At 44.3% G+C, this 27921-nt stretch overlaps 1 protein-coding gene across 4 annotated transcripts; it reads right to left on the reverse strand.

Annotated features, from left to right (window-relative positions):
• Positions 1–2882: 2882 nt before the first annotated feature.
• Otx2 (orthodenticle homeobox 2) lies at positions 2883–12613 on the reverse strand. 4 transcript variants are annotated; one of them, XM_047540724.1, is made up of 5 exons: positions 12526–12613; positions 12295–12366; positions 7491–7706; positions 6340–6491; positions 2883–4492 (listed from the first exon to the last, which is right to left on the reverse strand). In XM_047540724.1, exons 3-5 carry the CDS (start codon positions 7585–7587, stop codon positions 3872–3874), a joined length of 870 nt encoding a protein of 289 aa, XP_047396680.1. In that variant the 5' UTR covers positions 7588–7706; positions 12295–12366; positions 12526–12613; the 3' UTR covers positions 2883–3871. The 4 variants fall into 4 exon arrangements, with proteins under 4 accessions (XP_047396680.1, XP_047396677.1, XP_047396678.1 ...); XM_047540721.1 differs by having other exon boundaries at positions 6340–6515; XM_047540722.1 differs by having other exon boundaries at positions 6340–6515; positions 12295–12361; positions 12526–12609.
• Positions 12614–27921: the final 15308 nt, after the last annotated feature.

The following is a 27921-nucleotide window of genomic DNA, read 5'->3' on the forward strand; positions in this document are numbered from 1 at the left end:
CCCAGCAGAGGGCCGGAATCCTCCAGACCCACTAGCCAAAGCACCTGGCTTTCCTGGGAGGGTCCCCAGGGACCCAAGGCGGGACCAGCTGGGTCCCGTCTGTCCCGGGACGTGGGAGGCTGCAGGCGCGGCGGGAAGCCCCGCGGTGGCAGTGGTTGCGGCCTGTCTCTTCACTGACTGGAAGAGAGGTCCCCTTCCCAGCCGTCTGCAGCGCAACCTCCCGGGAGTCGTGAAAACTAACAGCCGTGGGTCCCTCCAGTCTCCCGACCGACCCTCACCGAGCCGGGTGGAGGCGGCTTGCGGTCCCCCACTTCGGTCTTGGTTTTAGCTTGCTCCTTCGGGCGCAGGGAGATCGCCTCCTACCAGGGCTACTCCCAATCTCCGAAGCCGTCGTGACCCCAGAACTCTGCCACAATTTGAGGCTACCCAGAGACAGGCGCCCGGGCCTGCGGCTGCACCAGAGGCCTGACTTCAGGACTCCGGGTGGGATGGGTTGGGGTGGGGTTGAGCTTCCGCCCGCGTGCAGGCCTGGCGGCGCTGCCTCTGGCCTTGCCGAGGCCCACCGCGCTGGGCTGCGCACGCCAGCTCAGCCCAGTCCCTGGGCCTAGGGGGCGGGCTGCGGCTCCGGAGAGGCTCTGGGTTCAGAACAGGGCCGGAGCCAGACAAGAAAGAGCGCAACCCCGCCTGATGAAAGGCTCCACATAGCCCGCCTTGTCCCGCAGGGCTGTGCGTGCGGCCCAGCGGGGCGGCACCAGGCTGCAGAGCCCACTGGTTCTGCTACCCCAGCTTGGATCCCCGAGGCAGAGATGGGAGTGCTTTTCCCTGGTAACTCCAGTTGCCATTCAAGATATGGAAAATGCAGCCCTTAAGAAAGAGCGCCGTGAATACGGCACAGAGCACCTGCGGCCTCCTGGGCCGCCTGAAAACACACCTCGCCCCACGTTTTCCTCGCAGTCCCGCCCCCGACCTCCGACGTCCGCAGCCTTTGGCCACAGCTCTGAGTTGGGGACACTAATAGCAAAAGTGAGATTAGAGGGAACCGTGTGGGAGAGAAGTTGAGAAAACTGACCATTATCTAAAACCAGAGGGTTTCCAAAGCCCGAACTTAATTGACTTGATTGAATTTCTCTTATCTATTAAGGGAAGAAGCATTCTCAAGGTGAAATGTAAAGGGCCAAGAATCTTTGTGGGAAAGATCAAGGTTTGGGACAACTGATCTTTCTAAAACGATCTACCCCTACCCTCATCTCTGCTCTCCATTATATGCCCTTTTATTATAGTGCCGTCTCACTTTTCGTTAATTGCCATTTTGCAACTGAAATAGCGTCCAACCGCTTTTGGGGGACAGCGTCATTTCAGTACCTACGAACACCGTTATTGGGCTTAACTTCATTAAATCCGGTCTTGACTACAGTGGCGATCAAACTCTCTGGATGTCTTTAAGCCAGTGCTCGCTCCCCGCCCTCTTTCCCTCCCTCGGTTGCCTTTGGTCAGGGGGAATTCATTTCTACTTTCTCCATCAATCCAAAGGGATTTAACTGCATGGTCTCAGTTAAACGAAGTTGTGCAGAGGTGATGGAAAAAATTAGTTTCAGAGGGTGCTCAGGCCTCCTCTAACCTCGTTTTAAGTTTCAGTTGAGAAACTGCGTATTTGCTGAGTAGCACGACATTTGCTGTCATTATTGCTTTTTAAGAAAGGGTAATCTTTCCCGTCCCTTTGTGAGGCTTCCTGAAAACTCAAAGCAGTGTGTGAAATTGGTTATTTGGGATCTGCTTTACTATTGCCAAGAGAAAAGCTGGGAGATTAAGACTGAATCTGGGAAAAATGCTCGGCCCCAATTTTACTTCCGGTGAAAGGATGAATATTATCAGTAGGTACTGGAAAATCTTGCCACATTTCGTGGTAAGTGTTGGTTGTAAAACTATTGTATTATTGTATTTCCTTTAGCAGGAAAACAGTTTACCTATTAGGCAGGATGAAGTGGAGAGTTCAAGAGAGCATGCGCAGGCAGGGACGGGAAAATGAACTACCCAGAAAACAAAATGGTTGCAACTGCTAACCTTCATTTAAAAAGTTACAATCAGAAGTCACTTAATTTTGGTCAAATTTAAGAACATAAGAAGTTTAAAATGAAATTAAATATTGCTTTTACCTGAGGAGCACCATGATCATTGATTGGCCCATTTGTCTTTTCTGGTGACTGGTTGAACAAAATGCAGGTACAACTGAAAAGGAACTTTTTTCCCCCTGAACACTTTCTTCAAAAAAAAAAAAAAAAAAAAAAAGCTGACCAGAGTGCCTTATGTTCAACTACTGAAATTATAGGTTTTAAAAGTTTTCTGAAACTCTTTTGTTCAGAAATCACTTCTGCCTGAATTGCTTTCAGATTCTGATTACACTCCCTCTCATGTTTACCTCAGATTTTTTGGAAGTTAAAACCCCCCCTAATAAGAGAATAGCAACAAGAAATTCTTGTTATTCTCATTTTCTGAGAGACACTCCAGTTCTCCTCCCTCTTAAAGAACTGATCTATTTAAAAAACTTACTAATGAAGTGCCCAAGAAATAATTCAGGTTTATAGCAGGGAGGGAAGAGCAAGGAGAGTAAGATCCTAGTGATTGATTGTTAGGCTCTAAATTCAATTTCAGCACAATTCTGATGAAGTCAAATAGTTTACAAACCATTTTGTCATTCTTATCTAGTTCATTCATCAATTAACAATGAAAAGTAAAAATTGCTAATTTCCTTGCTGCTCTACAAAAAAACATTTGGGAAGATGAGGCTGAATGTAGGCTTCTCATTCATAAATAGTGGTGTAAAATTAAACTAGACCCAATGTTGTGCTAGAACCATTTTAATATAATTATACATATCTGCCAAATCCAGGAAGAAAAGGTTTATGCATATATAACTTCCAGTTAACATCTGCAAGCATAAACAACAATGATCTCAGTTTAAAAATTCATCAGGGTCAGAGCAATTGACCAATGTCTCTTTACTGCTAGGCTTACCAACAGTAAAATACAGATGAATTAATGTCCTTTTTTTCTCTTCTCTCACTCTCCTTGTCCAGACATTTTGTTGTAAAGTTTCAGTGCAGCTCACCTCCAGCCAAAAGTAATCTTTTTAAAATCAGTACTCAGTTGCTCTGAATTTTGCTTATAATTATAACCTATTTAATCACGAAGAACTCCTGCAGAGGTGGAGTTCAAGGTTGCATACAATAACAGGAGATCACAGTTTTGAAGTCTAGCACAGATTAAAAACCACAGATGTACCATTTATATAAGACACACACTGATTGTCTCTTAAACTACATATTGACTCCTTATGAACATTATTTTTTTAAATAAAGTAGTGCATCTAGGACAATCAGTCGCACAATTCACACAGCCCTGAAAAGTTTTTCAGTGCCAACTACCAGTTGGTCATGAAACGTGAATGAGCTTGAGACACTGTTCATTCCTAAGATTCAACCAAGGATTGGCTAAAACATTGGATCACCTCTGCTTATGAAGGCTATGACCTTCCCTCCCTTCCCTCACAATTTAGTTTTGTTTGATTTTTATTTTTTTGGTTGTGTTTGGTTGCACATGGCTAGAATGCATTTGATAGATCACTTTGTAAATCAGGAAAACCAATGATCTAAAACTATGAGAGGATCTTAAGCAGATTAGTTTGTCCATGTCAGGTTGCTGGTTGGTAGGCCCTTTTAAGGCCCTTCATTTTTCCTTCTATGCCTCCTGGAACTTTGATCAGAGGAGTCTGAGCATCATCCCATCTAACTCTTTTAACCAATGCCTGGCTAAAACTGGAATGTCCAGCCCAGCATATTTAAAAATCACCCACAAAAAGAGGTTCTACAGGTCTTCACAAAACCTGGAATTTCCACGAGGATGTCTGATCTTTATAATCCAAGCAGTCAGCATTGAAGTTAAGCTTCCAGGAGGCAGTTTGGTCCTTATAATCCAAGCAATCAGTGGTTGAGTTAAAACCCAAGCTTGAAGCTCCATATCCCTGGGTGGAAAGAGAAGCTGGGGACTGATTGAGATGGCTGGTAACTGCATTGGTACCCATGGGACTCAGTGTGGCCCCTGGTCCAGGAAGCTGGTGATGCATAGGGGTCAAATAAGATCCACAGTCCATGCCCCCAAAGTAGGAAGTTGAGCCAGCATATCCTTGACTATAACCTGAAGCCTGAGTATAGGTCATGGGATAGGACCTCTGCATGCAGGAAGAGGAGGTGGACAAGGGATCTGACAGTGGGGAGATGGAAGCTGGGCTCCAGATAGACACTGGAGCACTGCTGCTGGCAATGGTAGGGACTGAGGTGCTAGAGGGGGGAGTGAACTGGCCACTTGTTCCACTCTCTGAACTCACTTCCCGAGCTGGAGATGTCTTCTTTTTGGCAGGTCTCACTTTGTTTTGACCTCCATTCTGTTGTTGCTGCTGCTGTTGGCGGCACTTAGCTCTTCGATTCTTAAACCATACCTTGAAAGGGAAAGAAGCTTCTTTAACATAGATTCCTTGGGGACAAGAGTGGCTCCTAGATATAAATCTGTCCTACATGGACAGATGAACTAAGCAGACACTCTCCCTGCTGCTACAGTCCTATGATGAGGCACTCTCATGTGCACTTGTGGAATTGTGAGAAAGTTGGGGAGGCTTTGTCTAAAAGCACTTGTCCCATCTTATTCCAGCCCAGAACATTATTTAAAATAATCCCAAATCATATGGCTAAAAATTCCCCATCTCACTTTCCTGTTTCACCTCTAATAGACATATGCACATAGACCAAACTACATTTTGGGATGCAAACATGGTGGAATGTATTTTGGAGGGAGACATGAGAAAAGAGAGGTCAAACAATGCTGTTGTTACATGCCAAAACAGCAGCCTAAATTCAAACAGTCTACATTCCCTCTTCCAGGGATCCACAGCTAATAGAGATTGGTTCCATCACCTTATATTCTGTTTCTCCTAGAAAGACTTGCTTACAAAGAAAAGCTCAGAAGACATGATCCTGTTGAGAAAAGCTGTCTTAAAAGCCACTATTTGCTGAAAGCTTTTTTGTGAATAGAGTGACTTGGATGTTCTCTTTTTTGAGCTCAAGGAGAGAACCTTCTATAGTCTTCGAGGCTCAAATCTGTGCCTTCAGAGTAGTGCCACCCAGCCCATAGACCCCATTTCCTGTACTATGTTCACTGGCCTGTCAACTTAAACCTCTGCCTACAACTTTGAAAATGCTTTTCACCAGCCCTGTTCACACTCTGTAATGCAGGAGTCGTGTTTGGTGTGTGAGGGGGCTTATCAGAGAACTATTGGCATTTTCTAGGGTACAAGTCCTTAATTGTCCTCTTGAATGAGCTCTCCTTTTCGGTATTATAACTGTGGCAAAGTGGTGCCCCTAAGGCCACACTCAATGCCACCAACCATTCAGAGCCATTTCTTTCTTCCAGTGAGGACTTTGATTCAATCCTCACAAGTGCTAAAACTTCTTCCAACCCACTTTGAAAAGGCATTTTTGCTTTGCAGTTCATGCTGATGGCTGGCACTTTCACAAACTTGTCCTACCTGAAGGAGAGTTCCAGGTGAGTGTGTGTGTGGTTTAGATGCTAAACACTCTTCAGAGAACTCTGTGTGGGGCTTGCTTTCCAGGCAAGTCGGAGTTGATTTTCCCTCTCCACTTTAGGGTTAAGTTTAGGGGACTAAACCAAGGGAGAGGAGTGTTACTAGAGATATTTTAAAGGCATTTTATCTGTTAAATGACCTAGAACTGAAAATTCTATTCAATACTTAAGAAGTCAAAGAAAACACACTTTTACTGTGTTAACTTATTTGGTAAAAGCACCATTGTTTCTTTAGCCTGGTTCTGCCACCAAATTTAGGTATGACCTTGAGCAAGTCATTTGCTCTACTTCTTCATCTGTAAATATTATTAAAACTGTGGAGGAGCTGAGATTCTTTCACCCCTCACAGTCCATGAGAATAGGGGAGGATTTCCACACAGGGGAAGGGAACAGCTAAAATACCATACCACTACCATTGAAACTTGCCCAAGGCTGGGTCTCTGCCCAACAGAGACCCACGGACTCATCACAGTAGCCTGACACTCTTATCTTGCAACCTGGACTGAAAGACCCTTGATTATAGGACTAGATGGAAATGGGGAGGCAAAAAGGGGAGAAAGAAGAATAGTTAATTGGTTCCCATATGTTTAGAGTCTGAAGTCTTCCTTTAGTCCTAGCAAAGGTCTGGGGCTTTCCTGAGTCTTCAACATACATCACGATTGGGGGAGGGGTGGCATGGTCAGGAAAAATTGCTCAGATCTGCCCTACCTGCACCCTGGACTCGGGCAAGTTGATTTTCAACGCCACTTCTTCCCTCATGAAGATGTCTGGGTACCGGGTCTTGGCAAACAGGGCTTCCAGTACATCTAGCTGGGCTCGGGTAAACGTTGTCCTTTCCCGCCGCTGTTTCCGGGGAGTGGCTGCGGGACAAGAAGCCCAGGGCCCTTTAGGGTGGGGGAGCAGTTTCTCAGTCATAGGGGTTTCCGGGGATTCTCCGACTATCCCGCCTTCCACCCTTTATCTCCCCTCCCCCTCTATGATCTCCCCTCGGTTTCCAGGGAGCGCAGGACATGCTGCCCTTTCCAGAGTAGCCCCCAATTCTGCCTGACTTCGGAGATCACCCAGCCAGAGCATTACTCCGAAAGCTAACAATACAAATGGGGAGGGGGGAGCCCCAATCCTCCAAAAATCAACCTCAAACCCCAACGCAACGAAAAAGCCACTCGGCTAAATTAAAGCATCTCTGAAGATGGGAAACTAGGATTGATGGGGCGAATCTCGATCCTGCTCCGACGGCTTTTAGCACTCCAAGAGCCTTTATTCCTCCATCTTTGAAATGGGGACATAGTTCATACTTTTATGAGGTTGGAAAAAAAAAAAAAAAACAGATCTGATGGGGGGGGGGGATGCACCCGCACCTGGGGGAGTCACAACCTCTCCGAATTAAAGGCGAGGGGACTGGAGGTCAGAGGGGAAGCTCCGGGCGAGGTGGGGAGAGCTGCAGAGGGCTCACTGAGAGAAAACTCCGCTTCTCCAAGAGGGGCCCTTCGGAGGAACTAGGCGTGGAGTTATAAGCAAGGGCCTCGCCCCCAAGTGACAAGGGCAGTACCTTTCTCACTCTACCCCAATGCGTGTCCCCAAGCCACTCGAATTAAGAATCAAGTGGCGTGATTTTCTGCAACTGTTGCAGATCCACCTACTCGCTGCAGATCCACTCCAGACCCTGTTCTCTCCTCGATCAGTAAATGCCTGGTGACTCTTGCTGTTTCTTTGCAAGGAAAACCCAGCAGGGACCTCACCAGGAGCTGGGGTGGGGACGGCATGACCTCCAACCCCCGGGCTAGGGGAAACAGGGTGTCACAACCCCGCGGTGCGGGCGTGGGGAAGGGCGGGGCAGGAGTGCCGCAGAGCTCACTTACCCGGGTAGCCCACGGAGGGGTGTAGCAAGTCCATACCCGAAGTGGTCAGACTCAGCCCATTGACTGCGTAAGGCGGTTGCTTAAGATAAGACATCATGCTAAGGTTGTTTGGAGGCGCAAAGTCGGCCCAAATGGGGGAGACCCAGCCGGAAGATCTCGATTCGCCTGGGGTGGACAGGTTCAGAGTCCTTGATGGGTGGGTTTGAAGTGGTGGAACTAAGGGCAAAGCAAACAAACAAACAGAGGTGCTGGTTTACTGCTTCGGAGGCAGCAGCTCACGTTCCACCACTAACTAAAAAGAGCCCGGGCTAGGCAAGGCAGGGGCTTTTAAAGGACTTGCAGACAACCCCACCCCCCCCACCCCCAGCTGCTCTGGAACTAGAAGGGATAGAGGGAGACCAGATAAACCTGTCTTCCCCACCCCCACCCTAAACTTAAGAAAAAAAAAAAAAAAAAAGGACCCTAAGAAAGCAATTACAATCTGCCTTCCCCAAGAACAAAACCCCACGCCTTCAAATGCACACATTGCATTCCTATCCCAACATTTGCATAGGACTCATTGGCTGGCACTAGCTAATTGTCTCAAACAAAACTTGATTGGGGCCATTTGCAGAGACAAAGAACTCTTTGGCTAAATAAATAATGCTGATAACAAAGCCCATTGGTGAGAAACAAAGAAACAATTCAAGAAATCTACCTCTCCCCAGACTGTTGCCTTTCCATGGCAGAGATTTTAATTATCTTAGCTTTTTACCACTTTCAACTGCTGCGAACCTAAAATGTCAGTGCATTTAACATCTAAAATACCAACTTGCTAAACAACAAACTTGAGAAAACTGCCCAACCATTATTATTCCACATTTAAAGTCATTTCCAGTAATCATTTTCACCTAATTAGTAGTCTGGATAATTAGATTTCGAGGTAAGTAACAGATTTATTAGGGTTTTGGAGAACCTTGATTATATGTGTCTAAAACAACTAAAGCTAAACAAACAAGTATTTAACTTTTAGGCGACATCCATCAAATATTTAAACATGCTGCAAAAAAGTCTTCAAGATTGGCACAGGGGTTGCCAGAAATTCTGAAGTAAAGTTAGAATTCGACCAATCAGATAATGACAGGCCCCCACATTTGCAAGTAGAAAGTGTGTGCATTTGTAGTGCAAGCCGCTTCCATGTTGATTTTGATGTGTGGAAGCTGCAGATTCTGCAGGAGGCAAATTTTCGGACATTTGGGTCCTCAGCAGCTGAGGCAGAGTTTTCCTATTAACTTGACCTGCCTTTTGCACATTCTAGTTTTGGAGAAAACAGATATATAAACACCCAAAGTTATGAAACTAATACAATTTCTCCCTACCTTTCAAGTTTCTTACAATCATATAAGAAAATGAGCCGGGGGTAGGAGAAAGGAAGAAAAAGAAGTTATTTACTTTCTCTAGTTGAATTCTTCCTGCCTCCTCCCAGCACAGAGATTCAAAATAAGCTAGCAGTATTCAATATACATAAGCTAGCAGTTTGCAGGTCTGGCTTTTATTTTCCTAAAATGTGGCACTCATCCTGCAAGGATCTCTCCCCTTTGAAACTTTGACACTATGGGAGATTTCCTCAAAATGGCGGATAGAAGATTAGCAGTTCTCTTTTACTTTTACCAAGGTCTTAATGAGTTTTAAGGACTCTGGGTTTTCATATTTACATTACTTAAGACATCAAGGCACAAAGTTCCGCTAATGGAACTCAGTAACTTGGGACTTCTTCCTAATTTAAATTCAGAGCACACGTCATACTTTTTCACTCTAAGATATAATTTAATGTAATTTTATAAATGTCCTTCTTGGAGGAGTTGGTACTATCAATCAGTAAAACTAATGTAGTTGCTCCTACAAAGAATTTGTTTTGTATTCCTCTCTTTCCAGGATGCAGTTATTTAGAGGCCATGAAGGTAATATTGCTTTTAAAATACAGTCATTTATTTGTTTAAATAGCCTCTAAGCTAGAGTTCTTTTCGTTTAATACATTACTATCTTGGAAAGTTCTGAGCTGCTATAGGGAAAACTAGTCATATCAAAGTACACATGAGAAATATGGAAGTGTTCTTACATGTCTAGCTCTCATCCAATTAGAAATGCCTGACACATCATACAATAAAGTAACACATTCCAAGATAAAAAACAGTAATAGACAGAAAGCAACAGGACGACAGCCTTCTTGGAGTTCCTTTGCCCTTGCCATCACAAAACGGCTAGAATTCTCAGGATAGACTATTTTCACTTTTACTGCTGGATCAACCTTTAAAAGAGAAGGAGGAAAAACAAAAATAAAACCACGGGATACTCTCAACCACCAAACAAGGTGTTCCCTACCCTAAGAAGGGACCGCGGACAGCGTCCATCTAACTTTCGAATCCCTCTCCGGACGCCTGTCTCCCTTCCTCTCTAAGCAGTGGAGAAGAGGAAAAAGAAATACCCTTTCAGTATGACCGCTCACGAGGCGAGGTGGCCTCTGGAGAACTCATGCCTGGGAGGAACCGGCGGTAGCGCGGCGAGTCCCGGCAGCCGGTCGGCGCTCGCACCCCCGGGCGCAAGTGGCTCTGTCCGGCGTTCCTGTCCGGCAGCCCCGCAGCCCCGCAGCCCGGGCGCCCGAGGTCCCGCTCCACTGCCCACGTCGGCCTGCGCAGCCTTAAATCTAACGGTCAATTCGTGCAATCTGTCGCTTCCCCCTCCCCCACCTTGTTTTTTTTCTTCTTCCAAGAAGCCCATCTACCAGTTGCTGTGTCCTCGCTCAATAATAATTACCTCGTCCGAGAATTAATTATAATAAATGTTTTCTTGATAAACTAACGAGATAATCCGAGGGGCACACGTCCCTTAATTACAGGCCGCCGTGCTCAGCTCTGCTTCTCGTCCTGGCTGATTAATTTTCTGCATGATGGAAAGGAAACAAAACTACGCGGACTGGTGACTGGCCTGCGGCTGGGAGGACGACGAAGAGGAGGAGGAAGAAAGAAAAAGGAGATATATGGGCACCGCGGAAAACAGCAGGCGCCAGCCTCTCCCCGGCGAACTCGAGTGAAAGTTTCTGGCCTCAGGGAATCAAACAACTCTGCCACCCGCGAGGGAGGGAGGAAGAAACGTGCCAAAAGGGTTGGCCTTGACTATTAATTATCATTAGGAGAAAGCCCGGGTGTTAGCTCTGGAAGGAGCCTGGGTGTCTACCTTACTTTGGGGGAGGAGTTTCCTCGCGACTCCTCTAGTGCTAATAACTTTCGGTGGCTAGAAAAAGTCGCGAGGTGAGCAGGAGAAATCCTGATCCCCGAAACTCGAGGATGGAGGGCAATATTTCAAGGAGCGGCTTCCCCTCCCTCCCCAAGTCACGCTTCACTGCCGGGTAGACGAAGATCGGCCTTCTCCGCACACCATTACTGTCTGTTAAGGGGAATTTTGATGGGGCACTTGGGTTTAAAAAAAAAAAAAAAAAAAAACTGTGCCCTGAAATCGAACATATGCTTTCAATAGTCACTTGAATGCATCAACACGACGACTTCTTCGGAGTTTGCGGCGCGACACGTCGCCCAGGCCCAGTGTTGGCAGAGACCCTCGGATGGTTCTCCCTGGGCAGACAGAGCAGCGGCTGTGCCTATGCGAATCCCTCCATCCCGACCCGGCCCGGACCCACAACACTTCGCTGTCAGCGAGCCTGAGAAGAGTGCACGAGTGCGCGGGCGGGCCCCACCGCAGCCACCATCCAAGTACAGCTGAGGGGCCGCGTCCCCAGCAGAAAGATTCCCGTCCCCAGCCCCGCTGCGGCCTCCGGCGGAGCAGGGGCCACTCACCACCATTTCTGCACTCCCCAGGTGCTCGCGGAGGGCTACGTGGAGCGCGCACCGAACCATCCCCAGCAAAGTCACGTTGAAAAACCACACTTCCTTGCTGCCTCGGCCTGGTGACCCAGGTCTAGGATCACGACAACCGCGTGTGATAGGGGGAGGGGAGCCGCACTCCCAGGGATTGGAGTGTGTGTGGGGGGTGTGAATTAAAATTAAAAAAGAGAGAGAGAGAGAGAGAGAGAGAGAGAGAGAGAGAGAGAGAGAGAGACAGGGAAGCCTTCCCAGGGAAGAGGATGAGAACAGAGCTGTTCTTGAATTTGGGAGAGGCGAGCAAAAAAGAGCGGTGAGCACCGGGGCGGACGAGACGCCGGCGCTCCCCGCCTCTTCGGTTAACCGCTCGGTTTTCCGTGCACGTTCTTTAGAGATTTTCTGGGGTTCAAGCGGTGGCTGCCGGTCCCAGCCGACCAGCAAAAGAGCCGGTCTTCCGGCGCAAGGGCCCAAGGAAGCCTCCACGCTATTATTATTATCTTAACCCACCCACCTAGCTACATCTGCATCTTTTTGTCTCGGACTCTAAAAACGTCCTTGGGATCAATCCAAACGACCCCAACCAAACATGGGGGCCAAAAGATCGAAGGGAAAAACCCAGAATGGCGTGGACATAAAAACCCACAAACAAAACCCCTCCCAAACACCCCAGATTAGATTCGCAGGATTTCGACGACGATTTGCAGTAGTGGCGACCCCCAGGAGCACACTTCCTCCCGCCCTCCCACTCCCGCCCTCTCTCCAGATCGTCAATTTTTCTCAATGATCGTTATTACACTTCAAATAAAAGAGAAAAAAAAAATACATTGGGCTTCAGAAGAACTCCACTTTCGCAGTGGTGCATGGGTCGGTCTATTGGAGGTGCTGGGGTGATGATGGACAGAGGGACACATCGATATGGATATAAACAGACAAGACAAACGGACACTTACCTTACAGCCGCATTGGAGGTTAGAACAAAAAAAAATCAAATTATCCTTCAAAATCCCAAATAGCCAGCTATCCTAAAAGAAATCAAGAGTATTCAGTTAGAAACCTTGCAGTCTTCGCCCTTCCATAAAAAGTCAAACACAACTAAAAAGATATTTTTTTTTTTCCCAGAGAACAGAAAATGAAGAAAGTGGCCTGAGTTAGAAACGCGTGCGCCCCTCTAAGATACATACAAAGTAGACGTGGTGAGTGAGGGCTGCTGTAGCGATTTTTATTTTTAATAACAGTGGAGGCTGAGTTGGAGCTGAGGTCGGTTCCGCTCTCAGGGAGATTTGCTGAGAAAGCGCCTCTCTGGCAACTTTTTGACGCAAACTCTCCAACCAATGGCAGGGAGAGAATGATTGACACATCTAAGCCAGAGGGAAAATAATAAAAACACACAACAGGGGGAGGAAAACAGGCCGCTGCTGCACGGGGGGAAGAGCAGGCAACAAATCCAGGCCTCCGACATTACCAGAATGTTCTTGAAAGACACTGGGCTCTGCTTAAAATATACATTATGGGCCGGAGCATGTGAACTAATTGTATAATTAAAATGATGGACAGGGAGGCCTCCCCTTACCTTCTTTCCCTCGTATTTCTCTACACTCCTTTCTTGTCCCCTTTCCTTTTGGTTTTAATTTTAGGGAATAACACACAAACAATTTAAGCCAAAAGTGTTTAAGTCAAGACTGGAGAAGGGTGGGGGTAAGAGAGAACTGGGTTCTCCCATCCAACACTAGCAATAAGTATGGATCAGAGGCAGAAAGCAAGCCATACTGAAACTTAAAAAGAGTGTGTCCTCTCAAACAGAGCCGGACCACCTTGAGGGCCAGAAAGAGTGAAGCAAGAAGGCCTGGGAGTGAGGTAGGGACATTCGGGGAAGATGGAGGTAGATACTACACAAGCCAAAGAACAAACTATTTATTTAAAAAAAAAAAAAAAAATTCGGCGTCCTCTCTATTCTTTTTTAAGTCCTTATAAATATCCCCCGGTCCCCGAGAGCAAGAGATCTGGTCTCGGGGTTTCCGTTCAGTGTTTTTGGAATGGAGAAGCCCAGAGCAGGCTGTTAAGAGTACGAACCCCAAAAACTAACTCCAAGGCTGCTTGGGAGGAAGCAGGAGGGGCCGGGTCAGGCCTCGCGGGTGCGGGTGTGGGCAAGAGCCTCCGCTGGAAACAGTTTCTGCATTAGAAGAAACGCCACCAAACTCCCAAGGCTGCGGAGCCTCCTGGAGCTAACTGGGTTGGCGCCCCCTGAGCCCAGGTCTGGGAGCTGGGAGGCAGGGAGATGTTGGTACTGGGGGATCCCAGCCGGAGAAAGCTAACCTCAGCCCTACTTTTCCGCCTGGCACAGAGAGCGGGATCCAATAGCTTTCAAACCGATCCGAGTCCCTGGAAAGGCAGAAACAGATTGGGCGGAGTATTGGGGGGTAGGGGGACAAATGCAACTACGGCCTGTGTGTGTACGGGGGTGGGGTGGGGGTGGGGCTGGCGGGAGCAGAAGACAGCTCTCCCCTCACAACTACCCGTGCAGGAAAAGAAAAATAAAATCTCTTTCCAAACACCCCCCACCCACCCACCACCACCACCACCACGGCAAGTGGGCCCAAAGAAACAGCTCGCTGCCTTTAATTTGGGGACCTATGTTAATGAAGTTGGTAATTAATTCGTCGCTTTGTTGTCGGTTCTTATACTGTATGTGTAATCAAATGTGGCCGTCCTTGGGATTTACAGCAATTAACGAATTACGGGAGTGCGCACGAGGCAGCAAGCTCTCAGCAGCCGGGCTGGGCTGCGGCTCCGGCTCGGCCTAGGGCTGGACACTGCGGCCGAAGCCCGACTCGCAGGTGTCTCTAGAGGTTTGGGCCCCCGCGGCTCCACGAGCCCCCGAGCGGCCCCGGGCCCGCCCTGCTCTTCCCCAGCCCTCCGCAGCAGCTCCAGTCTGAAGAAACCCGCTGGCTGTCGCGTTCCCAGGAGTCAAGACTTTCTGGGGGCCGGGCTGGGGGGGAGGGTGAGTACAGACCTTTTGAAATCACACCGCCCCCACTGTACTGAAACACCTGGCGACTGCCCCCAAGGCCTTTAATTTGGGAGGGGAGAGGGGGAACAAATGCCCCAGGCAGTCTGTCCTCTGTGGCGCTGGCTGTTGAAGCCCTGTTCGGGTACTCTTGGTCAGAGTCACCACGCTTTCGATCAAGGAAGGTCAAATCCATGCCGATCACCTGAATCAGAGTATCCTTCCTATCCAAACCCCCTCCGAGAAAAGGCAGGGTTTCCCCAATTTGATCATAATGATGTTGAAAGCATCAAAGATGGAAAAAGAAAAATGAACATTGACGATACGGCGCAGGGAGGCCTTGGGGACAGTGGGGGTGGGGTGGGGTGGAGAAATATTAGAACACACGCTTGTGATCTCGAAGTAAATGAAAAAATTTGGACTGGGAGATCTCTCTACTGTAGGGTCCAGTATCGTGGGAAACCTCTCAAGTCTGAAGTAGAGGTTTGGGACGTCCTCTAAGATGACCCCGGGCAGCTAAGCCTCCCTGATAATTCCGGGGTTCTCTTAGGGATAGGTTTCTGCGCGATGGGGCGTGGGAGGGCTTCCCCCCTTTCCGCTACCCGCGGCAGACAGCTCCCGCTTCTCCTTTGCCCTCTAGTCTAACTTCGCAGAAATACGGGGCCAATAAACCACGAGTTGGAAATGGACAGTGTTAAATAAACAAGGGTCTCTTTAAAATTCTCATCCACTTCAGATGTCTAAAGTAAGATTGTGATGATTTTGTCACGGTTTGGTAAATTTACCCCTTTAAGAGGCTTTCATAAATCCCAGAACACACCTTCAGCCAGATTTGAATATAGATTTAGGTTTTAAAACCCAGAAGCTGGAAACACCGCTTTATCAAAGAGAATTTCCCTTTAGCTTAGCAATGTGCTGAAGCTCTTAAAAGATTGGATCTGAGAGAGAGAGAGAGAGAGAGAGAGAGAGAGAGAGACAGAGAGACAGAGAGGAGAAAGAGAACCAGAGACAGAGAGATGCAGACAGGGGAAAAAAAAAAAAAAAAGACTTTCTTTTTCTTTCTAGAGGAATTCTGCCCAGACTCTGCAGCAGTTGGTAGCAGGCAAGCTTTCTCCTGGGTGTCGCCTGGAAAAGTTGCAAAATTGCTCTTCACCTGTAAGAACATGCTCTTTATCTTCCAGTCTCTTCTTGTCAATTTGGAAATTGCAGACAGCCTGGCTCAGGTACAGTTTCCACAAACCCTACTCTAGGTCAGGACAAAAGCCACTGGCTTTGGGGGCAGGGGGGCTGGGCTGTTTCACTGAAAACCTTAGAGGTTTGGTGGGAGGAAAAGAGTCCTTGGATGAAAACTTCTAATTCTTGATTTTCAGTAAGTTCTTGAACTTCCTATATACTTACTATCTGCTCATTATATTTCTTTTATATGAGTTTAACTTCCTTTTTTTCTGTGTCTTGTGTCTATAAATTTTTTTCTATCCGTCTGACTTATGGTAGCATGCTTTGTGCTTTTAAACAATTTTCATTAACATGTGGATGGTTTTTAATTGCCAAGTGTACAATTATCTTGCTAAGCATATGACATATAAGTATTCAGAAGTGAAATTAAGAAAAACAATACAAAGGGAAGCAAATTATTTGTCAAGCTTGCATGCAGTTTCTAGAATATGGCTGGTATTCATATTTTGAAATCTAAGTTCATGTTTAGCATTAACTGGGCTTCCTTTCTTCATTTCACATGCCAGGGCAGTTCAAAATACTCCAAACTTTCCTCCAAGTTTATTAACTATGGCGGGGGGGAGGGGGATAAGTTGGGGGAGGGGGAAAAAGGGAGAGATCCCCCGGTTCTTCTAGACTAATTTAAAAAAGAACAAAACCCATATTCCGTGAGAACACAGCCTCTCCCGGGAAAGGGGACAGCTAGATGCCCTGAACACCCACTTCGGAAATACAAAGATTAATTTCCAATCTTTTCAGCAATTCAGTGGACAGGGAGAGACCACATTTTGCCTTAGATCCAACACAGTATTTAGAAGGAAATCCTTTTTCATTAAGTCTTTAAAGATGTGACTTTATTACAAACTTTGCCAAAATTAATAATAACTAAAATTTAATATTGGCCATGCGGGCAGAATTTGGGGGGAAATGCAAAGGCAACCGATCACTGATGAATTAAGCTTGGGTTGTTCGTTCCCTGCATTATGGTCGCCTCAGAAAAGAGAGTAAAGGAGAAAGAAACAACTTCAAAGATAGGATTGTGCTGTCTTGATAAAAGAGCAGGAGGCAAACTCCAAATGCAAAAAAAGAGGAAAAGAGGACCATGTTGTTCCGGAATGAAACGGATTAAGATTGTGTGACAAGTGCGAGATGTGGGGCTGTGAGACATTTATGAGCTGAGTGTGAGCTAGAAGCTATGCATCTGTCCCTGGGAGTATGGGGACCAAGGGTGTGTACTGAGCAGGGTTAGGGTAAGGGATAGGAAGGACTTCTGTGAGTGTGAGAGAGAGAAGTGTGTGTGTGTGTGTGTGTGTGTGTGTGTGTGTGTTGGGAGGGTGTGGATGGGAATGTGGATGGATTGATGAAGGGTGGTAGCTGTCAGTTTACATAATTTTCATCTCCTGGTCTTGAGGTTTCCTTGAAATCAATTCTACTGCAGGCAGCAGCCTTGAGCTTACAGAGGTGATATAAAACAACCATTACACTCCAATATCTGGCCTGTTTGCAAACTTCATTTACAACTGGGGGGGAAAAGACCCAGGAATGGTTTTGTAAGAAAGGAAAAAAAGAAGAAAAGAAAACCACAGTGAAGCTTTAAACTAGTTTGGATAAATCTCTAATCTTTTATTTGTAACCTTTTACAAGCTTTATTTCCCGTATATGAAAAGCTTCTTTTATATGGGCACGACAGACTTTTCCTTTGGATTTTTAATTAGAGCCCATCAATTGTAGCCATATTTAAGAATCAATATAAAGTAATCCTTCGAGATGGGATAAGGTTTTAATCGAAAATCTAATTTCCCACTCTTTGCAGATCATTTTAAGGGCTGGTTGATTAAAAAAAAAAAAAAGTTCAACATTTAAAAGACATGACACCTAAAACCTGGAAAAGATCATGTCTGCAAGAACCAACTTATATTGCCTTACAAAGAAAAAGTCTGCCTGTTCTAGGGAACTTTTTTCTTCTACTTAGAATTTCACTTATTTATTTATTTTTCTAAAATACTATTCTCTAATGTGGTTCCTCTGAGAGTATGTTCACATTGAATGGGGAGGGGGAAAAGAGAGAAATTGTTCCAAATAGTATTTTCATATGCAAAAAACAGTAACCTAAATTTTTATCAACAAAGAAAACATAGATCTTGACAGATCCTTTTCACTACATGCTCGTCAATTCCCAAGATTAGAGACTGAATAGCACACACTTTTCATTTTTGTCCACAGATACAAACTTTCCACCTTAATATCTAGGAATGAATATTTCTGACCAGTTTCAAAACTTCAATTATAAAATTTAGATATTTTTTACAATGGAAAAGTAGCTTATCACAAAGGCATAGAATTTTATACAATTCCACCAGAACTCGTTGGCTTTCAATTTGTCTACAAATATAAAATAAGAAGATGAAAAAGAAAAGAAAATGGAAAGAAAGAAAAATGAAAGGAAGGAAGGAAACAAAAACTAATTGTAGATGCATAGTCTTGAACACTTTTTTCTCCTGAATGATCTCGCTGAGGTATTTGTCAAAGGCTTCACATTACCTAAATATGCATAGTACATTTTGAACATTCTCTGCTATACTTTGAGATCTGCAAATCATCTGTAAAGTAGAAGAGACTCCCCCCCACACACACAAAAGTTTACAGAGGTATTTTCAGTCACTGTACTTGTTTTTATTGTTATATCTGTTAAGTGCATTTGAAAAAATGAACTCATCATGTTTGCTTTTTAAAATCTGAACGAAGTGGGTTTGCACGTTTGATACCCATGCTTTTATCTGCAGAAATTTCAATTTATTTAAAAGCCTGGCGTTTAATGCACGACATGACCGCATGAATTTTAGAGAAACCCTCTTGTATTTCTCCGTAATCGCGTCTAATGAAAACCTGGGATTTTCCATTATTTAAAAAAAAAAAAAAAGTGAAAATATAATGCATCTTCATTAGGAAAATTGACTGCTGTGCTCACTACAGTTCTTAATTGAAAAGGCAACCTATTTTAATGGTGTGGTTGAGAAGAAGATTACATACTTTATCCAAACACAAAGACAATTAATAATGAGAAGCAGGCTGCTGCCATTAACTCTAATGCAGTTGCATCAATGTCAGTGAAAAGTGCTCATACCTGAGATACACGGTGCAAACTCCCCCGGCTCCCTCCTTCCCCAATTCACCTACTCCTTATTTTGGGTTTCTTAAGGTGCAAAGCGCCAGAGTTGGCTGTGGTCTGGCGAGCTATTTTCGGGCAAGTGCTGCGCGGGGCCGGTCGCCCCTGCCCGCGGGTCGCTGGGTCCCGGGCTGCGCCGCCCCGCCCGAGGCACCCGGGTTGCCGGGCTCTCTCGCAAACCTTGCGCCCTCCCGCCTGCGCGCGCCGAGCGGAGTGAGGGCGGCTGTGGCCCCAGAGCGCTGGAGGATTTGGATGCTCAGAGCCACCTGGTACATTTTAAGAAGTTTAACGAAGTAGACTGGGCTGCGTCGGAGGCTGGGTTCTGCTCTGATTCATTTATGAAAAAGTTATGGGGGGAAAATCTTGTAAAATCGAGAGTATGTTTGGAGAGGACCATTGAGCGCACATGGTCGTCCCGCGAATTAACCAAGTTTTTCAAAGCGCCCCCTCTCCAGCTCTCGGGCCAGGGGAGCAGAGCGTGAGCGCGCGCCGTGTGTGTGTGTGTGTGTGTGTGTGTGTGTGTGTGTGTGCGCGCGCGCGCGCGCGCGCGTGTCGCTGCATCTGCGTGTGTACTCGCAAGCGCGTGTGTTTTGGGGAAGTGGGGGCACCCCAATTTTTCTTAGACCCTATCCCGTTGCGACTGCAGGCTGGAAGGAGACCGCGGCGGTCTCTGGGCTTTGCCCTGGTGGACTAGACGCGGCCAGTTGAGAACTCGCGCGGGCAGCCCTAGACCCATGGCGGCTAGCTCAGATAACCAGCTCCGGAAGGGGAGATCCTGAGCTCTCGTCCTTGGTGCGGAACAAGCGGCGACACTTGGTCCTGGGCCTGGTCCTGTGGTCGCCTGCGTTCCCAGGTGGGAGGACTTGAGGGTGCGAATTGCCTTCCAAGTCCTCATTCCCCCGGGCGAGTACAGGTTGGGGAAGGGGTAAACTCTCAATTTGGGTCCTTAAAAGATGCTTTGGTGTTCTTGCTCTGGTCCTCTCCCTTCCATAGTGCGGGCTTCAAGTCAGGGCTCAGGTAGCTGAAGAAGGGAGTGTCCCTCACCCCACTCCCCCGCATCAGTATCCCCTCTTCCTGCGTCCCAGTCAATCCCCACCCTGACCCAATGTTGTCAGGGTACTGACGCATCCAAGGCCAGACCATCACTTCCCATGAACAGAGAACTGGTGGGGAGAGCACACCTTTGGGAAGTTCCCCATGTTTCTTGCTTTGGGCAATCATAAACAGCAGCTTGGGCCTGAGGAAGGTGTCTAGGAAAGAAGAGAGAGAAGCAGGTAGTAGACTTCTGAGCCTGCCCTAAGGACACTTGGACATATCCAGCTTCATGTTAAAGGAAGATCCCATTCTCTAGGGGCCAAATAGACACACTCTAGCTTGAGTGCTAGTCTCACAGGAAAGCTTCCCCCATATGGATGCTTCCCTCTGCAGCCCTCAGTGTCCCTCAGTCAACTTTACCCCACTTTCCACCTGCTTTTTTTTTTCTGGACAGACTTCTTGTAGACTTAGTACTTGTGTGCTTCTGTCCAAGGGTTGTGTTAAGGAGCCTCTCAAAGGCTCTGAAGATAAGCAGGTCTGGAGTTTTCCCAGAAGGCTCAGGCTCTTCTCCCTTCCTTAGGGGGAGTGGATTTCTACAGCATTGTAACCTCCCTTTGGTAAGAGCTATCAGATACTTCTTGTGGTCTAGAAATCTCATCTCCTCCTTCCCCACCTCAATCTATGACCAACCTCCATGCAAGATGCAGGGAGAACTTTTCCTGTTTCTTTCAAATGCATTTTTCAGATAGCAAAGGTCGAAGTATTTATCAACCAAAGCCTGGTGTCTGCTTTTGGTGAGGCCACGTGGGTCAGAACTTCCAGACTAGTGGAAAGTAGTTCTCTTTTGGTATAGCTTGAACCCTGGGTGTCCCTTAAAAGACAACATAAAAGCAACAACAGACTTACTTGTATTCACGGATCTATTTCTTGGCATTTAACCTATGGATGCTTGGAGGCATCTGTATTAGCATGTGTCTGACTTTGGATAGCCACTCAATAATGACATTCCTAATCATTTATTGAATACCATTTAAGCTAATTCAGCGATGGAAGTAACTCTTAGTTTAAACGGCAATTTCCTGGCAGCTTATTCAATTAATGAAAAAGCATAAAGTGAAAGATATAATTGCTTCTAATACTTATATGATAATTACAGCCATCACTTAAGGGACATACATATCACATCAAATTTGGATAGTATGTTTTGGGTTACTTTGGAAAAGCAGCTTCCTTTTGGTTCTACTCTCTTGTATTTGATGAACAGAATATGTCATGGAAACAGAAGAAATAGGCATCTTCTGTAGATATTGAGCATCAAAAGAATCATGGGCTTGAGTTTATCCTGATCTTTTTCTACTGTTTCAATAACAAAATAGAAGATGCAAAGGCTTGGGTGAAGACTTTTTCTAACAAAGAAACCATCTATAGACACTAAAAATTCACCAAGGAATAGGTCATCTCAAGTAAGTTTTTTTCTGTAATAAACTAAACAATTCCATTATCTTTAAGAATTATTTTTAAATGCCCTAGTAGTTGGCACTGTGTAGCTACAACTTAAGGCAATTATAGAATCCTGATAAAGCTATTCCAACAAAAACAAAAAACATTTTATATTAGACTCTATGGTCTTAAATCTGATTGCACATTTGGATCTACTTGGGTCTGTTAACCAATTTGTTCACACATATTGGAATGAATACATTTATTTTTCATGCCTGATATTGTCCATCAAATGTCTGATTTATCTAAAGATGTGTGATTATCAATTCAAGAAGTCTCCAGAGAAAAAGTATTTTTTAAAAAATGTGAATCATAACGTGAATTCACATTCATTCATTTTCCATTCAATCAGCATAGGTGGGGGCCTACCATGTATTAGGCAATTGTCAGGAATTGATTATGTCTTACAGACTCATGTTCAGGACTGGGAACTAAGTTTCTGTTTTTGTTTTTCTCATTTCAAAACAAGTAGTCAAAAATTTTTTTGACCTCAAAGTTTACATTTTGCACCTTCTTCTGGACTAAAGTTAACCTTGGGGAGATTTGTCTGTTGCTCAAGGTTTGGAGCTCTTGTGCTGATCATCCATAACAGTGTTTCTGGGGAAAACTGTAAGAGTTTGCATGAACCAAAGTACATGAGTCTTAATGTTCAAATTTGATTGGCTTCTAAACAATAAAATCAGAAGGCAACTGAGTGTATGATTTATTATGTGTTTAGATAGATTATGTATACCCCAGTAGAAGATACTTTTATAGGAATAAAAACAAACTTTAGATTTAAGTCTATATTATTCTTTTAGTCAGTATCTAAAGGATATGTGTATGCCATCATTATATTCTATTTTTAAGAGAATGCAAAAAGATATTCAAAATAATTATGAATATGATTTATTTTTTAAACCCTTTTCTGAGCTAGAAATAGTTATTGCACATTTATTTGTTTTGGGTCATTTTAGCTTCAACTACTTGCCAATTTTGGAAACTGATGAGTTTTATTTCCCTTCAAATTTAGAATTTCCCTTTTAACAATTTTGTTTTGAATACAGTTTATTTAAATCAAGATTATCTTCCCTTTTTTATTTGAATCTTATCTACAAAACCTATTAGCATGAATTTTTCTTTAGGTTGTTGATGAAATTACTGAATGTGGTGATAAACTGACAGATTAGAACTGAGTCTCCATAGAGGTGGCCAGTGTATATAACCTTTTTTCTGATGAACTCTGGCAGAAGGAATTGAATGCTACCTCTTAAATAAAGCAATCTGCCTCATCTGTGGGTCTTTGGACACTTTGAGCTATGTCCTTACCAAGAGTTGTTTTATCTTTTGGGCATGATGTGTGTGGGTCATGGCACAGCCTGTGGTCTGTTGAGAGGTCACATTGATCAATGTTCTTCATGCAAATTAACGAGAAGGTTGTTGGTCGTGGTTTTTTAAATCCTAAAACACCCAAAAACTCATTCTTAACTTTCCACATTTGGCCTTGAATTTCCTTCACAGTTAAGAGGATCTGAAAGTCCCTTTGTTTCGAAGCTGCTTATTTTGGTGTTCAAGGTGTGTGTTTGTTCCAGGGACTGCACTTAGGATTTTTAAGTGCCATGAATTCTTCAAACTAAGCCTCCATAGTGCTTGCACCACCTTACCAGCTTAGATTGGGCAACCTTAAGAATTAAAAACAAAGTTTCCATGAGATTAGATAACTATTTATATTATAAATATGGATTTATTAAATTTAACTGACAAAGTGGTATTGCAAGTAAAGGTGAAAACACAGGCGTAAACTATTCAGGACTGAGAATAGAACATTTAATTTCTGCTTCTCTCTGCAGGTGGGGTATGAAATAGAAGGCTAGTGTTACTGATGCCAGGATGCTTGCCTATTTTTACACTTCCATAAGGGAGGTGGGCAATGGAAAGGGACTTACTGAAGTACAACAGCATTTGTGTAAAGATTCATTAGCGTGAGGAGGTCAGTGTCTGCCTTATGGAAGAGAGTGAGTCTCTTGATGCCCAAAAGGTATATGAGAAAGATAGTGAAACGAAAGGAGATGTGAATCCAGACACTCCATCAGCAGCCTTACCCTGCGACAGACCCAGAGGCAACTCCAAAGCCACCAGGGCAACTGCCTGTTCAGTTTGCCAAAGAGCCAGATGCTGTTGCTTGGAAGAATCTCTTCCACAGCTTGATGTCTGGGTCCTGTGATTGCCATCCAAAGAACAGTGGTGGGGCATGCTGGGATGAATGCAATCCCGGCATCCCACGACAGTGTTTTCTTTTTTAAAAAGAGTCATTTTAAAAGGAATAAGTTTTAAAACTCACATTTTATTTTAGAAATTTTAGAAGGAAAAATGGAGGGTCTGAGTACAAATCAAGACTATGTATTTGGAAAAGTGAATCCTCTTAAAACTTAATTTTGCTTATGGGTCATGTTTAGTTATCCCATGAGGATTGGGACATTTAGAAAGAGACAAAAGACTATCCACCATTCACGGTGATGAAATAAATATCACTGTAATCTGGAAGAATGGTGATGTGGAAAATATTTATTATTTATGTTATTACCTATTGCCATTTATAATATTTATTCACATGAAATAAAAGTAAGATATTTAGTGTTAGTTTTACTGTAGAATTTTAATTGTAGGTGCCACTGAACATGTGTTTAAATAAAAAAAGTGGTAAGAAAAATGATTAGTTACATTTAAGGGGAAAAATCATGCCTGTCTGAATCTCTGATAAGTCACTATATCACCAGTGGATTCCCATAAAGCAACATCTCTTCTTTTCAAAATGTGTGTTAGTATTTGCTGTGTTATAACTGGGTGATAAATAGAGGCTGTCTTTGAATCATTCAGCCCACTTCAACAAATGAACGTAATTTGATCCCAGAGTACAACCAAAATCTATACTCTTTTTATGTAATCTTTTTTTTTGTAATTATAGGAATTTTTTCTTAATATTCACGGACTTTGTCTAATAGCCTGACAGTAAGTGCCAGAGTGTCAGAGTAAATCTGTAATTTCTTTAATCATTGTGATCAATGTGAATCATGGCATGATTAATGCAGTTAGGGCACAAGGTAATGGTTAAAGAGATAATCAAAATATTTGGATAGCAATAACTTACTACAGAGCAGTGTTTCCCAACCAGGAGTGATTTTGCCTCCCAGGGGACATTTGGCAATGTCTGGAACAGTTTGGGTTGCCACAACTGTCATCTACTGGGTAAAGATCAGGAATGCTGCTCCACACCCTGTAATATAGAAGACAGCTCCCAATGACAAGGAATTATCTGGCCTAAAATGTCAATAGTGACAAGGGTGAAAAATCCTGAACATGGATAATATTGCTGTCACTTTAAAAAGTTTGGTAACTATCTAAATGTAGATAGCTAAATAGTATCATTAATATGGAAAAAAAAGTAAAACTCATTCAAACACACACACACACACACACATACATACATTTATTTATTTATTTGGTACTGGAGATTGAACCCAGAGGTGCTTTACCACTGAGCCAAGTCTCTAGCCTTTTTTATTTTTTGAGATAGCCATCCTCCTGCTTCAGAGTCCTGCGCTGCTGGGATTACAGGCATGTGTCATGGTGTCCAGCTTTTTCAGATATTTGTACATTTGGGATCACATACACAAGACACAGCATCATATTGTTGCTTTCTTTTCTTTTTTAAAATTTTGTACCAAGGATTGAGTGTAGGGGTGCTTTACCACTGAACTACACCACAGTCACTTTTATTTTTTTATTTTGAAACAGTCTTGCCAAGTTGCTGAGGATCTCGCTAGATTGCTGAGTCTGGCCTTGAATTTGCAATCCTACTGCCTCCCCCGCCCAAAAGTCAATGAGATTACAGATATGTGCCACTGTGACCAGCTATTACCATTTTCTGTAAAATATATTTCACATCCTCACTTCAATTATTATTTAAGCACATAGTAATCTACATTGATGAGGTTAGTATCAACTTTGAATTATTTTGCCCCCCTTTTTTTTGTCAATAAGACACTAATCAGAAGGGAAAAAAAATAGAGTTTTTGGTTTCTAAAACTTTTTTTCCATTTATCAATGTTCTTTCCAAAAATAATTGGAAAACACATAAACTTATAAAAAGAAAAATAACAGGAATCTTTTACCATCTTAACTTTTTAGTTTCTTTAAACTAAACTTGTGCATATGAACACTGGCTTCTTAATATGAAAACATACTATTCAACAAAATATTTCAGGATGGTTAAGTTTTTATGATAATAACTCCTCTCTTTAGCAGATGAAATATGAAATTTTTACTTTTTTTTATAATTACTCTGCTAATGTTCCTCTTTTTAGAGTGAATTGTTGTAATACTTTTTTTAAAAAATTATGTTCATTTATACAAAACTGAAGCCATCTCCCCTGAGAGAAACTTTCTCAGACTGCGCCCTCATCCTGCCTTGTATGTCTTGTAGGGTCGGTATTCTTCAATTTTATGCAGAATGCAGAATATAAGCAACTCCTAATATTTTTTTCTTAGTTCAGTTGTTCATACGGCAGGGCTAAACTTGTTCAACTTGCCTTAGTTAGATCTATGGGTGAAGATACTGCTACTGGGCAAGATGAAGGTGCAAGGTCCAGTTATCAATGGACCTCATGGATCTAGGCAGGGAGGGACACAGGCACAGAGGCCTTGCTAGAGAATGAAACTGACACAAAAGGGTGGGAAGTCCTGCTAGAAGGTAGAGCAGTCCAGTTTGGGCAAATTACAGAAGGGGACAAATGGAAGTTAATGGAATAAAGCATATTGTGGAAATAACAAATGGAGCGGCAATAAGTTTATATTAGCATCTGGACGGTGCTGTGACCTGAATGTTTTATGTCCCCCTGAAATTCACATGCTGATACCTTAACCCCCAAGGTGATGGCATTGGTAAGTAGGGCCTTTGGGGAAGCGATCAGGTCATGAGGTCACTGTCCTCATGGATGGGATTAGTGACCTTATAAAATATGTAAATAAAAATGGTCAATAAAAACTAAAGGATAAATCTTGTTTACCCTTTCTACCATATGGTGATACAGCAAAAAGTTGCTGTCGATAAACCAGAATACCTGAATACGCTGGACCCTGAATCTGCCCTGATCTTGGAATTTCCAGTCTCCAGAATGGTAAAAAATAAATTTCTGTTTTAGTTCAGCTACTGGATTTGAGGTATTTTGTTGTAACAACCCGAATGGACTAAGACAGGAAGATGGTACCAGGACAGGGTGCTCCTGTAATGGACACATGGAATGTGGAAGTGGTTTTAGACGAGGTCAAAAGGGAAAGGTTGGGAGAGGTTTTAAGCATATGCTCAAGAGAGCCTGTATTGCTTTGAATGGACCTAAAAAAGGCAGTTCTGGTGAGGACTCAGAAGGAGACCATGAGAGCTAGAGAGAAAACTGTGGTCTCCTTAGAGAATACCTAAGTGATTGTGGACAGAATACTGGTAGAAAAATGCACAGTAAACCCCATTCTGATGAGGTGTCAGATGGAACTGAGGAACACACTATTGGAAACTGGACAAAAGGACATTTTTGCTCTAAGTAGCAGAGAACTTGGTTGAATTCTCTTGTGGCCTAGTGCTGTGTGTAAAGTAGAATTTGTGAGTGCAGAAATGGGATATTCAGCTGAGGAAATTCTAAACAAGCTGGAAGAAGTCTTCTGATTCCTCTTGACTGCTTATAGTAAAATGCAAGGAAGGAGACATGATTTAAAGATGGAATTATGAATCAAAAGAGAGGCAGAACTCAAGAATTTGGAAAATTGTCAGCCTCTTCATATTGAAACATTCTGCTCGGAAGAGAACAAGTGTATGGCCAAGGAACTATTTGAAAAGGAGATTAGTGTGGATGGACCATCTCAAGGGAAACCAGGTGCTATTCTTGGCTGGGGATGTTAGTCCCCATGCATGGAGATGTTCGAGCCATTTAAACAGAAACCAGGAACTGTTGTCCAAGACAATGGGAGAAGAAGCCCAGAGACATTTCAGAAATCATGGAGCTGCCTCTCTTATCACAAGCCCAGAGTACCAAAACTGGGGATGCAAAGTGATTTTAAAGAAGACTCTCCGGGGAGCTGCCACTGCCTGGCTTCACCTCACCTGACTGACTCTGAACTTCCTGTGCTCCTCTGCACTCCAGATGTGGTTCTGGTGATCCCTGGTCTACATGTGCTTTAGCCAGCCAAAGTTGAGGGATGTGGCTGCTTTCAATCTAGATTTCAAAGGATGCCAGGAGAACCATGGAGCCCAGGCAGAGAACCTAGGCATGAGCAGGGCCACCACAGAGGACCCCCACCAGGGCAAGGCCCAGTGGAGTCTTGGGAAGGGGCCACTCCCACCACTCTGAATCCATAGAACTACTGGTGTCTGATTCCAGCCTGGGAGTGCACAGGCTCACAACCTCTGCTCCTGAGAACCATAGTGTGGGCTGGGTCCAGCAAAGCCATGTGGACAGCAGAGCTGAGAAGGCAGACGAGTGGGTCTGGAAGGCAGTGAACTTGAAGAGCAAAACTCTCGGCCAACATTTATTCTTGAGCCTTAAGATCTCACCATTTCCCTTGCAGCTTGGACTTGTTTGGGACCTGCCACTGCTTTCTTCTTTCCTAGTTGTGCCTTTTGGAATGGGA

Source organism: Sciurus carolinensis, chromosome 2, assembly GCF_902686445.1.
Source record: "Sciurus carolinensis chromosome 2, mSciCar1.2, whole genome shotgun sequence".
NCBI lineage: Eukaryota > Metazoa > Chordata > Mammalia > Rodentia > Sciuridae > Sciurus > Sciurus carolinensis.

Bases quoted from the DNA above. Each gene is read 5' to 3' on its own strand.
- Otx2 (XM_047540721.1), bottom strand. From the start codon at position 7,587: ATGATGTCTTATCTTAAGCAACCGCCTTACGCAGTCAATGGGCTGAGT. The intron at 6,516-7,490 runs GTAAGTGAGCTC...CCCACCCTAAAG, and splicing joins CCCCTCCGTGGGCTACCCGG to GGCCCTGGGCTTCTTGTCCC. The intron at 4,493-6,339 runs GTAGGGCAGATC...TTCCCTTTCAAG, and splicing joins TGCCCGAGTCCAGGGTGCAG to GTATGGTTTAAGAATCGAAG.